The sequence below is a fragment of the Nannospalax galili genome, unplaced genomic scaffold, assembly GCF_000622305.1.
Source record: "Nannospalax galili isolate Female #2095 unplaced genomic scaffold, S.galili_v1.0 scaffold521, whole genome shotgun sequence".
Lineage (NCBI taxonomy): Eukaryota > Metazoa > Chordata > Mammalia > Rodentia > Spalacidae > Nannospalax > Nannospalax galili.
The window spans coordinates 146,054-161,419 of NW_008344634.1; the positions used below are offsets into that span (position 1 = coordinate 146,054).

The 15,366-nt window shown below is 37.3% G+C and overlaps 1 protein-coding gene across 1 annotated transcript in view; it reads left to right on the forward strand.

Annotated features, from left to right (window-relative positions):
- The first annotated feature begins 6,787 nt into the window (after nucleotides 1-6,787).
- Ace2 (angiotensin I converting enzyme 2) overlaps nucleotides 6,788-15,366 on the forward strand; it is a 56,933-nt gene continuing 48,354 nt past the window's right edge. Inside the window, exon 1 of the mRNA XM_008840876.2 lies at nucleotides 6,788-7,158. Within this exon, the coding sequence (XP_008839098.1) occupies nucleotides 6,976-7,158 (183 nt within the window). The 5' untranslated portion in view covers nucleotides 6,788-6,975. The remainder of the gene's footprint in view (nucleotides 7,159-15,366) is intronic.

Genomic DNA, 15,366 nt, shown 5'->3' on the forward strand with positions numbered 1-15,366 from the left:
ATAGCAAGCTCCAGGCCAGCTTGGGTTACAGGGAGACCCTATCTCAAAAAGATAAAAAAAAAGAAAATCATAGCATTAAAAAAATTAAGTTGTCAGATTGGCGAAAGGGAAAAAATTAGTTGAGAAGTTATAGCTTTTATCAGCATTTATAGGATTGATCTTGGAGTTAGTATAATTGGCTTTCTCTGTGTGTATCAGTTACTCTTCCCATCTTTGTGACAAAATACTCAACAAGAAGCAATTGAAGGAAGGAGGAGTTTATTTCAGTTTATAGTTTGGGGGATATAATCTATCATGGTAGGGAAGGCATGGTAGTGAGCACATGAGGCAACTGGTCACATTGCACCCATAGTCAGGAAGTAGCGAAAGATGAATGATGGTGCTCAACTCACTTCTTTCTTTTATTAATTTCCAGATGCTAGTCCATCTGGTGGTGCTGCCTATTCATTGTGGATCTTCCCTCTATAGTTAAACCTCTCTGGAAATACCATAAGAGAAACACACAGATGTGTATCTCCTAGGTGATTCCAAATATAGCCAAGTGGACACTGAAGTTTAACCATCATAAGCGGACATTGTTTTGTTAAATTTCTAGGATTTCTCATCTTCCAGCTTAATAAGGGGGACTCTGAATGAATAGAGATGTGGAGATAAAGTCCATAACTAGTCTTGACTGAGACCCTCAGATGACCTAAGCCAGAAAATTTTCTTACATGAAGAAGGAGGGGTACGGTGAGGTCTCCAAGAAAAGCCTGGTAGATCTCAAGAAGTCAACTACTGCCGAGCATGGTGGTGCTTTAATCTCACCTTTAATCTCAGCACTTGGGAGGCAAATGTGGGGGATCTCACAGAGATCGAGGCCGGCCTAGTCTCCATAGCGAGTTCCAGGACAGTTGGGGCTATAGGGAGACCCTGTCTCAAAAAAAAAAAAAAAAAAAACCAAAACAAGAAAAAAACAAAAAAACAAAAAAATCAAAATCAGTGAACATTTCCGGATGGACTAGAAAGCATGACTCTTAGACTGAAATAGAAGTCCAAAGACTTTTCTAAGGCATTTAGAACCAATTAGGCAGTATTGACCAACATGGAAAAGTCTTCAATCAGCTTCAAACTACCTGAGGAACAGGATCAGGCTCCAAAGTGAGGCTTCTATGCCTTGAATGCCCATCAGTGTTGTTGCCTTCATCTACACTGGTTCCAAGTCACTTAACTTGACTATGTTTCACATTAGCTGCCTTCCCTGGATGTACATCTTACTTCAACTCAGTCTCCCTGTGCTCCTGAGATGTTTCTATGTGGCTGAAAACTAGTGAAGGCAATGATACTCTGGGCGAGTTTCTATGTGCCATCTCCCTGCTTATTTCAGAGATGAGCCCTCTGGGGAGGGCTTTTCAGTAACTTTATTCCTATTTATATATCTTACATCTCTCTTCTCAGGCCTGCATTAAGTAATTATTTGCAGTACACTGGGATCTTGAAGTATGAGGGTTTTTTTTGTTTGTTTGTTTCAATTGGCAAGATATATTTACCCATCTCTAGTTGGCGATTCTCAGATTTATATTTCCATCCTGACTTTACTGTGAAGCTTCAGATTTGTCTTCTCAAAATTTTTGCTTGGATTTCCAACTGATATCACAAACTATACTGAACTCTTAATCCTCTCTCTAAACCTATTTTACTAGCAATCTTCTCCATCCAAATTGATCTCAACCTTGTCCTTTTTATTTCTTTACTGTAAAAACACAAGAATGATTATAATTATCCAACTTCTCAGATTCTGTTAGTTTTACTTACAAAATTCATTCAGAATCTAAGCATGTCTGATCACACTATTGCCATCATCAAGAACTTACCACATCTTACCCAGATGACAGCATTCCTCACTTATTTCTGCCTGTCGACTTGCCCGATATGGAGTCTATTCTTGGAATAACAGCCAGAGTGATTCCTCGTAAATGTAAATGTAATCATAGCACTTTTCCATTTAAACTCTGTCATGGATCCTGTTTCATGTAGGATAAATCCTCATTTTTTTAAAAGATGTTCTAAGATTTAGAAGCTTAGGATTTCAAAAGTCCTAACATAAATTTATTTTAATGCCTCTCCTGTTCCAGTACTATCTTATATTTTGTAGTCTACATATGAAAATAAATTAGGGTTACTGTGGCAAACACTACAGAATCACAAGTAAAAGGCACAATCAGTAAAACTTCTCCAGAACACACAGACTATACTTACAAATTTGAACTCTGTTGAAAATATTTCTCTAGTTAGATGATAGACATAATCCTTGATCTATCTATAGGGAGACTATGTTTAAAGGAAAGAGCTGTTCCTTTAGGCAGAAAATCCAACTTGTTATTTTTCTGAAGGACTTATAAATTCACCGTATGTGAGCAACAAGTGGCCAAAATTAATTGAGCTAATTATAAATGATTCTTGGTCATGAAAACTTTAAATCCCTCTCAACTTTGTATTCCTGACAGCCTCTTTTTTACTTCATAAGGATTAATCACTTTTTCAAATATGAAATTGTACAACATATCTTTTCTTTGAATTTTCCAATATGAAAAAGTGGAAAAGGGTTTTGCTTGTGACTCGGTTGGAAGTTCAATAGTAAGGGAAATATGTGTCTCAAAGTCTATGCACTTTGTTCTAGCAGAGTAAAGACCCACCCTCAGGTATTAGCCTATGGAAAGGGAGATTTATGATGGAACTTGTTGGTTATCTAGTTTCCATTTATGTCTTAGCATACAGATCAAAAGCAGGGAGGAGGTTTGTGGTGGGCAGGGCTACTAATAGTTGATAGTCCAAGAAGTGACGGTAACTCAGAGTGTGCAGAGACAGCAGAATTGCTAGCAATAAAACCAGTTGGAGTCATTTACTATAATGCCCTGAAGACATTATCACAGTAGGGACTAACCAGTAAATAGTGTTCACAATGAATACACTGAATCATCAGAAAAACAAATGAAACAATACAACACAAAATCATCTTTAAGAAATCTTAATTAGTATGGAATATATTTTAGAAAGCTTTCTACTAAAATAGCTTTAACCAGTGAAAAACTGGTATAGTCAAAACAGTACATCTTAGTCTTCTTTAATATGAATCTGCTTATTCTCAGAATATGCCAGACTGATGGGGAGTTAGCAGACCTACATGAAATTTGTAGATGACCAAACCTATGACTTCTTGGAGAGAATATATTTCTTAACAGCTTGGGATTGCAACCTGTCAGCTGTGGGAATTTAGACCAGTTGTGGGGGTGCTAGAAACCTCTGTTTTCTTAACTACAAAAGGGATCTCATGATTCCTAACTATAAGTGTGTGAGGAGTTTATATACAGAGCCTGGTACAAAGAAAATACAATCTAAAAGACAGTATCTGTAAGTATTGGGAGGGACTCATTTACAGTTTTCGTTTTTTCTTCTCTCTCAAGACAGCAGTGATGGACTATAGTATTCTCCTTTCTGTATGTAGGAGCTTATGTCGGGACCTGAGTGTAATTAGGTGATCAAGTACCTGGCACTTTTTTCTTGGTTGAGCTCAATCAAACTTCTTCTCGTTCTCCTGTTTTCTTTCACAAATGACCCTGTTCCTTTCATTGGTGAATTCTTTCCTCCTATTTTAGCACAGTCTAGTAAACTTCAACAAATCTGGTTCCTGCAGTCCAAATGGACCTTGGAATAAAACTCTCAATCACCGTTACAATGTCCTTGAAGGATGACCTGGTAAGCAGTTTGCTTAAACATTTCAATGTGGAAGTTTACTAGACTTCTTGTGCATTCATTCATAAAATTCAGCACCCTTATGAGATTGGTATAATATTATCAATATCTTTGCAGTAAAGAAATTACATACAAGATGTTAGTATATTAATGGCCTAAAGTCACATAGCTCATCCTCTTTAGTTTCTGTTCTGTAAGCAGCAGCCAGACTGACCCTGTTAAAACTTTTGCCATAGAACTTCTCCACTTGAAACCTTCCAGTGTCTTCTCACATGCCCCAGAGTAAAAACTAAAGACTAAATGTTCTTTAAGGCCCTTTTAATGTAGGGTCAAGCTTCATCTAGCCACGTTGGCTTCTGGTATTCTTGAGATCTGCATACAACCTTTGTGTATGGCTGCTCCCTCTATCTGGAAAAATCTTTTGCCAGAAAGCCACATGGCTTTCATATCTTCTTTTAGATATCTGTTCAAATGATACATTTTCAGGGCAACCATCCTTACAGAAAATTGCTCTCCACACTTCATCATTCTCTGTCCTCCCTTTATTCCATTTTCTGGTTATAAGTCATAGCATTTGTCATTAACTATTAATTTGTTTCCTTTACCTTAACGTCATATAATATAATAGTTATGGGAACTTTTGCTTCCTTACACGTTAGTGTACATCTAATATATAGAATACTACCTCACCCACAGTAGGTAGTTGTTATATAACAGCTGAATCAAGATTATTGTTGTTTTGAGTGTAAGCTGCTGTTCATCCTGTACCATATGGTTGTTTCAGGGATATTTGGATTTAGTCGTAGCGCTTAACTTTTGCTAAACCCCTTACTGAAATGTAAGATAATATTATGTCTTCGGCATTTTTATTATTAAAAAACCATTGTGTACGTTTATTAGTGAGAAAATAATGGAGGCAGCATCTGACTTGCTTTTAGTAAATCCTTTATGAACCAGCTATACATTATCCAAGTGCTTAATAATCACAATAGAAAGTTATGTTTATAGTTTTAACAAATGTCAAGGTCACACCTTCTCTCTACCCTTTATGAAATGCACTCTAACCTCCAACCTTTTTCAAAGTTAGACTAGCTTTCTTATAGGTCCAGTCATTCAGTTTTTGTCTGGATCTCTATTCTTTCTTATCAATAACATGTTTCTTAAAGCCAGTTCTTTTCCTGGGTTTCATCCCCTGGGTCATGAGTGGATTCTTTTTATTCTCAGAATGGACTCAAAGATAATAATACTTCTAGGTAACAGTACATCATTACCTTTTCAATGCAGAGTGAACAGAAATTCCAACAATTCAGTGAGTGCTTGCTGTTGGCCACCATGAGCTAGTTTTTGCAAAGAATCACTATATACGATTCCACCATTTCCCTTGTTTCGTGAAGTTTCTTGGCTTCCTACATTTTCTTGTCTCACCACCGTCTCAGGGTTCTTATCCATCTATTTTTAGCTTGGATTTATATCTTGCTTTCTTTATCTTAATTTGATCATGTTAATCTTATTTTCTGCCTCAGTGAATTGAATTTGGACTACTCCATTTTCCCTCCTACCCCAAGTATTTCATTCATGAAGTTATCTGAGTAGAGGCTTGTTTCAACTTTTATTCATGAAATATCCTTGTTCAGAGATGCACATGCTGCTGTCCTTTGTATTGCCTGGTGTTCTTCCTAAAGCATGTGACCCACGAGTAGATTTGGATTCTTTGTATGTGAGAAAGTCTTACTGAAACTTCTTCACTGATTTTTCTCTGAACAATTTTATTATTTAACTTGTCATGTGCTTTATTTTGATTCACATTTGATTGCAGTAGTGCCCGATTCATCAGCTTCACTAAAGACACAAGTCCTTCTGCTATACTTTACCTATGGCTCCATTATTGCTTTTAGATTGTAGTTTACCACTGAGCTCAGAACCTATACTCTAGAACCAGATGGCATGGATTCATGTCCTGGTCCCACCCCTTATTAGCCTAGTGAGGTCTAGCTACTTAAGCCTAATTTCACAGCCCATAAAATGGTGATGAAAACATTTGCCTATAGGTAGGTTGTGATGGTTGATCAAAATGTTGCAACACGAAGCAGCTTGAGCAATTATCACTTTTCTTATTCTACAACAATATGTACAACTTTGGAACAAAGTGAAGCAGTGCAGTTTTTTCAGCCCTGGTTATTACCATTTCATCTGAACCTGGAAGACTTGTTTCTCTGGGTGAAGAAATGCTTTCTCTGAGCGAAGGTTTCATAATCACAATCAAGCAGGCCTATGAGCCCTACCACTTAAAGTGGCTCCTGTCTTTTATCTATGACATGCTTACACCCTGGGAATGAGGACATTGAGTCAGCTGCTGAGCTTCCACAGGATAACCAGTAACGTCTCTTTGTATTTCACACTGCCATGATCCCATGCCTATGGATGCCCAGAACTTGACATGGACCTTTTTGGATTTCATCATGTGGCATTATTACGTCCTTGTAATTTCAACTGAGTTTTAAACAGGTGAGTGAAAGGGAAGGAGGCACGTGATGAAGTCAGCCATGAAGTTTAACATGGTCTTTTGAGAAATAGAAAATGATAGTTTAAAGCTTTTCTGAAGCCAGGTCAGGAGAATCAACCTGTATAGTGGAAATAGTCTTATCATTTCTTAAATGAGTAGATATGAAAAATGACCAGAAAAAAGAATTCTATATAGACAAAGGCAAAGTAGCTTATTTAGCAAGCAAAATCTTAACCAAGAAATGAATTTTTTGAGCATTCACTTTAAATAAAAATAAGGGAGGAATAACTATTGATGGAACTGTTGTTGATGCATCAATATTCATCCATAATTCCTAATTCTAACCTTCTTTTGCCACTATAAAATTATAATAACTTCAGTGTATCTTTAACAGCTTTTAAGCAACATATTAACCAAATGTCCGAGTTTTGATTTGGCCATAAAATCCTAGCAGAGCTAAGGTTTTCTAGGATTAATGAATAACATGTCTTTATTTAGTTTACTTAAAAAAATCATTCTAAAAATCTGTTTACATATCTCTCCTCTCCAGGATTAACTTTATATTGATTCAGCAGCTTGTTTACTGTTCTCTTCTGTTTCTTCTTCTTCCTTTTTTTGTCTTCCCTTCTCAGTGCCCAACCCAAGTTCAAAGGCTGATGAGAGAGAAAAAAAAAACTCATGAGGAGATTTTACTCTAGGGAAAGTTGCTCAGTGGATGGGATCTTGGTGCACGGGGAAAGATGTCCAGCTCCTCCTGGCTCCTTCTCAGCCTTGTTGCTGTGACTGCTGCTCAGTCCATTGAGGAACAGGCCAAGACATTTTTAGACAAGTTTAACCAGGAAGCTGAAGATCTGTCTTATCAAAGTGCACTTGCTTCTTGGGATTATAACACCAATATTACTGAGGAGAATGCCCAAAAGATGGTGAGTTCTCATGGCTACATAGAGGGTTTTCGTTACTTCTTAAAGATTAGAATCATTGCCTGTAAAACTGGATAGGGAAATCATAGAAGTCTCTGAATTGTGAGACTGAATGATTATCGCCTCTGTAGCTCTGATCCTGGTGTCCCATATGACTAAATTCAATAGACCTTGGAGTTTATTGGGAAAACGGTTACAGACTAATTCACTGATCTCAGTTCAGATTATAGAGACAAGTGAATATGTTTGGTGAAGTTATCATCAGAATTCTCATCATACTCAGTATTTTAAAGCATTTCATGGCAATGTCACATTGAGTCAATGTTATGGAGTTACTAATTTTCTCTGACCTATAATGCCAGAAGGAATATCCATAGACTGCAAATGATATATTAACTGAAAAATGCAAGTGGAGGTTTATTGCAACCAGCAGCTTAGTAATTAAGGTAACCATGGGTTAGGTAAAACTGGACTTGGGAATTCCTTTTCTTGTTGTCACAGAGCACTGAGGAATTTCCAAAGGTCATCGAAGAAACACTATAATTAAACTAGTCCTGAAAGATCTCAGAATCCTCTGGGAAAGCGGATATTTTGTTTGACAAGTGCAAGGAGTTAAGAAATGTTTTCCTTTCACGGATCCCAAAGCAGGACCTTTACACATTTAAGAAGTGGAAAATTAAGTAGCTGGTTAAGAAAAGGTTGCAATACTTTCCTTCAAAACTACAACCTGGAAGCTTATATTTGTCAAACCATTAGAGTGTTTCATGTTTAAATTAAATTAATGCCAGTCACAGAAGAGAACTGAGAACATTGTCTCCTTTGAAAATCTTAAGGTGTTTTTTTTTTCCCCTCTATTTTTCGAAAGCACAAGAAAGCCAAGTAGATTTGGACAAGAGTTGTTTTATCTGATCTTGCATTGTGGCCTTCCCTTTCTTCTTTTTATTGTAACTTTTTTTCTCAGCTTTTTATTTCTGTTGGAGGTGGCTGAAATGTATTGTACATTGTTTCTTCTCAGCTGAATGGTTCATGGTGATGCTAGTTTCATGCCTAAGAGCTCTGGAGTCAGGATATTGACATGCAAATCCCAGCTTCATCACTCTTTAGCTGGGTGAACTTGAACTAGTTAATTAGATTGTCTATGTTCTGAGTTTCTTCTTAAAATTTTATTATTATTATTAAATTACGTGTGTTCATGTGTATCTCTTTCTGTGTATATGCACATGAGTGGTGGTCACAAGGGAGGCCAGGGGTGTCAGATTCCTTGGAGCTGGAATTACAGATGGTTATGCACCTCCCTGTGTGGGTGCTGGGAACAATACTCGGATCTTCTGCTAGAGTGGCCCATGCTTTTTACTACTAAGTAATCTCTCCCTGCCCAAGCCTTAGTTTTTCCATCTGTGAAAGGAAAAGAGCACCCATATATGCCTCATCAGATTCACAAAATCATTCACCAGAATGGTGCTTGTTGCATGTGGGCTTAGGAGAACAGCAAAATATTGTTGCTATTAGTGTGAGAGGGAGTTAGGGTTTTTGAAGAGGTATATAATAGTTCTTTTGTGAGCCTGGTTGTGTAGAAGTCATTCTATGGAATGACATGTAGTGATGTTTGTTGAAAGCATCTCTGTGAACATTATAGTGTTGTGGTTGTAGGTCAGTGACAATGTTTAAAAAGGTGTTATCCTTTTAAAGTTATTGGTCAGAGCAAAAACTAGAAGTGAAAGAGTATAAATCATCAGCTGTGATTAAACTGGAGAAACATGTGGACCCTTTAAAGGAAAATGGAAATACTTAAATGAAAGAAAAACAGCAAAGGACTCCATATCTCCGTCACCAGGAAGAGGTGAAAAGTGCATTAAAGCACTCAGGTATACCTGTGTGGGTTTATGTGCAGAGGGAGGTAACTGATGTTGAGGAAAATGGCTCCTCCTAGTCTCTCCTGTTTTTCTATTTCCATGTGTTGAGATTCTCTTATGTACTGGGTAGCGTTGCAGGTGTTACAAAAAGTTCTAAGATGAGGCTGCCAAAATATGCTGTGCTATAAGGGTAATGGTGCATGTGGGCTGTGATCATATAGAAGTGTCTAGTATAGTAGGTATGGAGTGGAGCCAAACATTCCAGATTCAGATCTTCATCTGAATCTTAAAAGCTGAAGGTCTTGAGCAACTTTTTAACTTCCTCCAGATTCATTTGACTCAGCTGTAAACTGAAGATTATGATCACATTATTAGTAATATAGTATATACTACGTGGGAATGCTGAACATGGGAAATATATGAGAGGGGTGTGTGTGTGTGTGTGTGTGTGTGTGTGTGTGTGTGTGTGTGTGTGTGTGTAGTGGTGCAAGGAATCAAACTAGTGTTGTCCATACTAGGTAAGTGTGCTGGCACTGGACTCTATGTTCAGTCCAGGTAGTTTTGAATCAAGATTTCCCTGAGGAAGTCAGATTTGAAAGAAGCTGGAGTCTCCCATCTCTGAGGCTCTCTCCTAAGATTCACAGAACAGCTGCTGGGAGGATATGAACTTGGGGGCAACACAATTCCCAGAAACAGCCATAATGTTCCTTCCTTCGCCTGCTTCTTGGCTTGTAGTCAGCAGAGAATTCAGGGTCAAGAATTAAGAAATATCAACCTTTGTCTGTGTATTTTCACAACAAGCCTTTCCTGGACAAAGGAGAGAATTTGTTCCCATAAATTTACATCCTACTGACTTTACTCTCTCTCTATATTTTTTTACAGACCAACATTTGTTTTTATAAGATATGTACTAACTCACAGAATTAGAAACTCTGAGTTTATTTTAGTGAGACTATTTCATGATCTAGTTTATCTTTTGGGGGGTGGCTAACGAAAAATGAACTTCTTGGACAGAGAAAATAAATGGCTCTGGAATTCCCAGTGCTTAATATTTGCTTAGCAAGTAAAATGTTTGTAATTACCATCAATATCTTGGAGGCCATTAGGCTTTTCTAACCTTAGTTTTGTGATACATTTATTACTTCAGAGAGGTTTTGAAAGTTTCAAAAAAAGCTTTAAAATAAAATAAACATTTGAATACAGCCAAAGATTATTTTGAAGATCATTAATATATAGGCAAGTGTTTGATAAAAGGTCCTTAAGTATAACACAAGTGTTTACCACCCAAAGTTGTGGTATGTTATAAAATTATAGAAATTGGAACTGGTCTGAAAAATCCAAATTGTATATAAGTTGGCTGTTTCTGGGAGCTGATGTGCTATAAGAAATCATTTTTTTGATCAGAAAAAGACATAGAAGACATACTTCTATGACCACAATGGTTAGCATCATTTAGATGATTCTGAAAGTAAAAGAAACAACAGTGTTCTATATCTTTAAAAACACAACGCTAGTGTTTATATATGAAGGCAGAGTTTAGGAACGGGCACTTGCCCTCCCACATAGAATAGTTAGAATGATTTAAGGAAGTGAGAGAGGGTTGGGTGGTGCAGAAAACCTCACTAAAGAAAACAGTTCCAGTTACACAGAATAAGAAACAAAAGAGTGTTGACAGTTATATTGGCCCAATCTTTTTACACCTGAAAGACAATACAGCTGAAAGCTCTACAAAGATAAATTCAGAGTAAATAGAAAGAAGCACTATTTATGCCACAGGTAGTAAAACTGATAAGACCTGTAAAACTGTAATCTAAAAAATGTGAGACATTTAAAACTATAAATAGGTTTTTGAAGCATTTAGACAAACGTGTGCACTATAAATCCAACGGAGTTTGTTAAGGAGGTGTGGTCTATTGCATTGATGGACCCAATTCTTCATCCTTTGCCATAATAATGTCTTAAGTCATGCTACTTTGCAGTGCATTTCAGGTTATATGACTGTGTTGTTCATCATTGGTCTTGCTTGGTGTTAGAAGGGTGATGAAAGCCCAGGCTTAATGGGTTTAACAGTGGGGCTTATCCTTGGCACCTTTGTCTTTGCCTAGAGAACCTGTTTGAACTAGTCAGCTAAAAATGAGAGACACGGAGTAGGTTGCCCGAGCAGAAGCCAACTTCCAGAGTTGTAAGCAAATCTAAACAAGATCAGCAGAGCTATCTGCAAACTCCAAGTTATTTTAGGCACATAAACAATAAACATTTATGCTACTGAGACTTTTGGTTGTTTCTTAGATAGTACTGTTATAACAACAGATAACTTATACAAAAAGAGAAATTAAACTATCACATTTATGTATTCATTTCCTATCAACGTGATATTATTGAGGTCAACCTGTTATTTTCATATTGTCCCCTGAGGGAACTTTTAGAAATCAGGACATTGGGCTTGCCAGACTACAGATCTAAAATAGGATGTGGTACTTAAAGCTGTGAGAAGATGTTTTAAAATAAATGAAAGCTTGAAACTTGATTAATATGTGTAAAAGGTGAGACGGATCAGAAGACAGGGGTAAGGAAAAAACTTGGTTCAAAATAGGTTTCTATTTAATCCCATCACTCAGGAGGCAGAGGCAGGCAGATCTCTGTGGGAACGAGGCCAGCTGGGTCTACATAGTGAATTCCAGGTGGTCTGGGGCACTAGAACCTTAAAAGGGAATAAGGATTGCTTAGTATCCCCAGGAAAAGAATTCTCACAACAGATGGAAAATTTATTTGTTAATGTTATGTCTCACAGTTATTAAAAAAAAGAAAATGAGAATGTAAAAGATGTTAAAAGAATATGGGAATGGAGATATTTTCCAAAATAGAAAAAATGAGAAACCCTCAGCAAGTGATGAAGGTCTGTATAGGCTTGTTATGATATACAAAGGATGAGACAAAAATAATATACATAAAATCTTAAAATTTCTAAGGTCATAGTTTAGTCAACTAGTTAAAGGAACAAAATATATATCTAGTCAAGGCTTATTTGAGAACATTTGGTTTTTTACACAAGCTTTATCTACATAGCACATGGTAATTAAAAGTACCAGACTGGTGGAACTAACTTTATTGGATGTTTAACAACATACTTTGAGGCCTATACTAATCTGGTCAGAGGGACTTAAAGGACAGTTTTTGCCCCTTGCCCTCCAAGGTCGACTAAGTTCCAGGGGACTATGGAACATCTCTCAAAATGTCCTGTTACTGTGGTGAGTCACATGTCCTGTTGTCCAGGGAGGATGTGGAGACCCCACGAGATGGACTTGAACCAGTGTCCAGTCTACAAGAGGAGGATTAAAGTTTTACTGGGGAACCAATGAATTTTCTGAGCTTACTTACCGAGATAACTGAGGGGTTGCTGAAGTGTATGAATGACCTGAGGGTATGCACACTGGAAAGCCCTTACCCAGCATGGGTCAAACCTTTTCTTCCTTGTCTTCCCCCAATTGTATAATTTAGCCCTTCCCAAATCCAGGAGACCGTGTGTGATTAGGGCCAAATTACATACAGTTGGATGGGAAAAGTGGCTGGATACTCTGGTGAGGGTCCAATGACACTGCTTGATCCTCTTTTAATGAAGGAGCGCAACCAACAAGCCCAATTGTGACGATGTTTAGCAATCGGGCACTGCTGAAGTCGTGATGATGGTCGTTATTTCATGCAGGAGACTGCTGTACAGTATCATCTTATTAAAAGGACGGAATTTAAAAGGATTTGGTGCTAGGACCCACAAATGAGAGAGAACACACGTCTTTTATTTTTCTGAGTCTGTTACTTCACTTAGTATAACAGTTTCTAGATTCATCCATTTACCTGCAAATTTCATTATTTCATCTTTTTTTTTACTGCTGAATAGAACTCCATTGTGTAAATATACCACAGTTTTGTTAATCACTCATCAGTTGAGGGGCCCTTAGGTTGCTTCCATCTCTTAGCTATTGTGAAAAGAGCAGCAACAAACATGGTAGTACAAGTGTCTCTATAATAGGATGAGTCCTCTGGGTATATTCCAAGGAGTGGTATAACTGGGTCATATGCTAGGTTCATTTTTAGTTTTTTAAGGGTTCTCCACACTGTTTTCCATAGGGGTTGCATAAGTTTGCAATCCCACCAGCAGTGAATGAGTGTTCCCCTTTCTGCACATCATCCCAAGCATTTGGTATCATTTGTTCTCTTGATCCTAGCCAGTCTGGTTGGGGTAAGGTGATCCCTTAGGGTGGTTTTAATTTGCATTTCTCTATTTACTAATGATGTTGAACACTTTTTGAGGTGCTTCTTAGCCATCTTTATTTCTTCCTTTGAGAACTCTGTTTAGTTCTTTAGCCCATCTTTTAATTGGGTCATTTGGTTTCTTGCTTCCTTGTTTTTTGAGTTTGTTATATATTCTGGAAGCTAAACCTCTGTCAGATGTGTCACTGGTGAAGATTTTTCCCCATTCTGTGGGTTTTCTCTTCACTTTTTTGATTGTTTCTTTTGATGTACAGAAGCGTTTTAGTTTAATGAGGTCCCACTTGTTGACTGCTGACTGTAATTCCTGAGCAACTTCTGTCTGATTTAGAAAATCCTTTCCTACACCTATATTTTGTAAATTACTGCCAATATTTTCTTCTAATAGTTTCAGGGTTTCCTGTTTCACATTGAGGTCTTTGAGCCATTTGGAGTTGACTTTTGTGCAAGGTGAAAGATAAGGATCTGGTTTCATTCTTCTACAGGTAGAGATCCAGTTTTGCCAGCACCATTTGTTGAAGAGGCTGTCTTTCCTCCATTGTGCATTCTTGGCATCTTTGGCAAATATCAGGTGGCTGAAATTGCATGTGCTCAGGTTTGGGTCTTCAATGATGTTCCATTCATCTATGTGTCTATTTTTGTGCCAGTACCATGTTGTTTTTATGACTATAGCTATGTAGTATACTTTGAGATCTGGTATAATAATTCCCCCAGCATTGCTCTTTGTGCTCAGGGTTGCTTTGGTTATCCAAGGTCTTTTGTGCTTCCATATGAATCTTAGGATGGTTTTTTCCTGTTCTGTGAAAAATATCATGGGGATTTTGATTGACATTGCATTGAATCTATAAATGGCTTTTGGGCATTGAATCTATATATTGCTTTTGGTAGGATGATCATTTTCACAATATTAATTCTTCCAGTCTACGAGCATGGGAGGTCTTTCCATCTCCTGGTGTCTTCCTGAATGTCTTTCTTTAATGATTTCAAATTTTCATTGTAGAGCTCTTTGGTGTCTTTGGTCAAATTTATTCCAAGATATTTATTTATTTATTTATTTTTGCAGCAGTTGCAAATGGGAGCATTTCCCTGTACCCTTTCTCTAATTGCTTGTTATTCATATATAGAAAGGGTATTGATTTTTGTAGATTGATTTTATAACCTGCCACTATACTGAAAGTGTTGATCTGTTCTAGGAGTTTTCTGGTGGAACTTTTGGGATCTCTTAGGTATAGCATCATATCATCTGCAAAAAGTGATAGTTTGACCTCTTCTTTTCCAATTACTACTCCCTTAATTTCCTTCTCCTATCTCATTGCTCTAGCAAGAGTTTCAGGCACTATGTTGAAAAGGAGTGGAGATAGTGGACATCCTTGTCTGGTTCCTGACTTTGATCAGAATGCTTCCAGTTTTTCTCCATTTAGAATGATGTTGGTGGTGCGTTTGTTGTGTATAGCTTTAATTATGTTGAGGTATGTTCCCTCTGTCCAATTCCCTCTAGACTTTGAATGTAAATGCATGCTGAATTTTGTCAAAATCCTTTTCTGCATCCATTGAGATGACAATGTGGTTTTTGTCTTTGAGTCCCTTTATATGATTAATGACGTTTATTGACTTGTGTATATTGAACCATCCCTGCATCTCTGGGATAAAGCCTACTTAATCGTGGTGAATGAATTTTCGGATGTGTGTCTGTATGCGATTTGCAAGTATTTTGTTGAGAATTTTTGCATCTATGTTTCATTAAGGATATGTCTATAGTTTTCTTTTTGGATTGTGTCTTTATGCCATTTGGGTATTAGAGTGATGTTGGCCTCATAGAAGGAATTTGGGAGTTCTCCTTCTGTTTCTATCGTTTTGAATAATTTAAGTATTATTGGTTGGAGGTCTTGTTTAAATGTCTTGTAGAATTCTGTTGTAAGTCCATCTGGGCCTGAGCTTTTTTTAGTTGGGAGGCTTTGTATTACTGTTTTGATTTCCTTATAAGTTATGGGTCTGTTTAAACTGTTGGTCTCTTCTTGATTTAGCTTTGGTGATTCCCACCATTTTAGATAGATTTCCATTTCCTTAGGTTTTCTAATTTAATAATGTATGG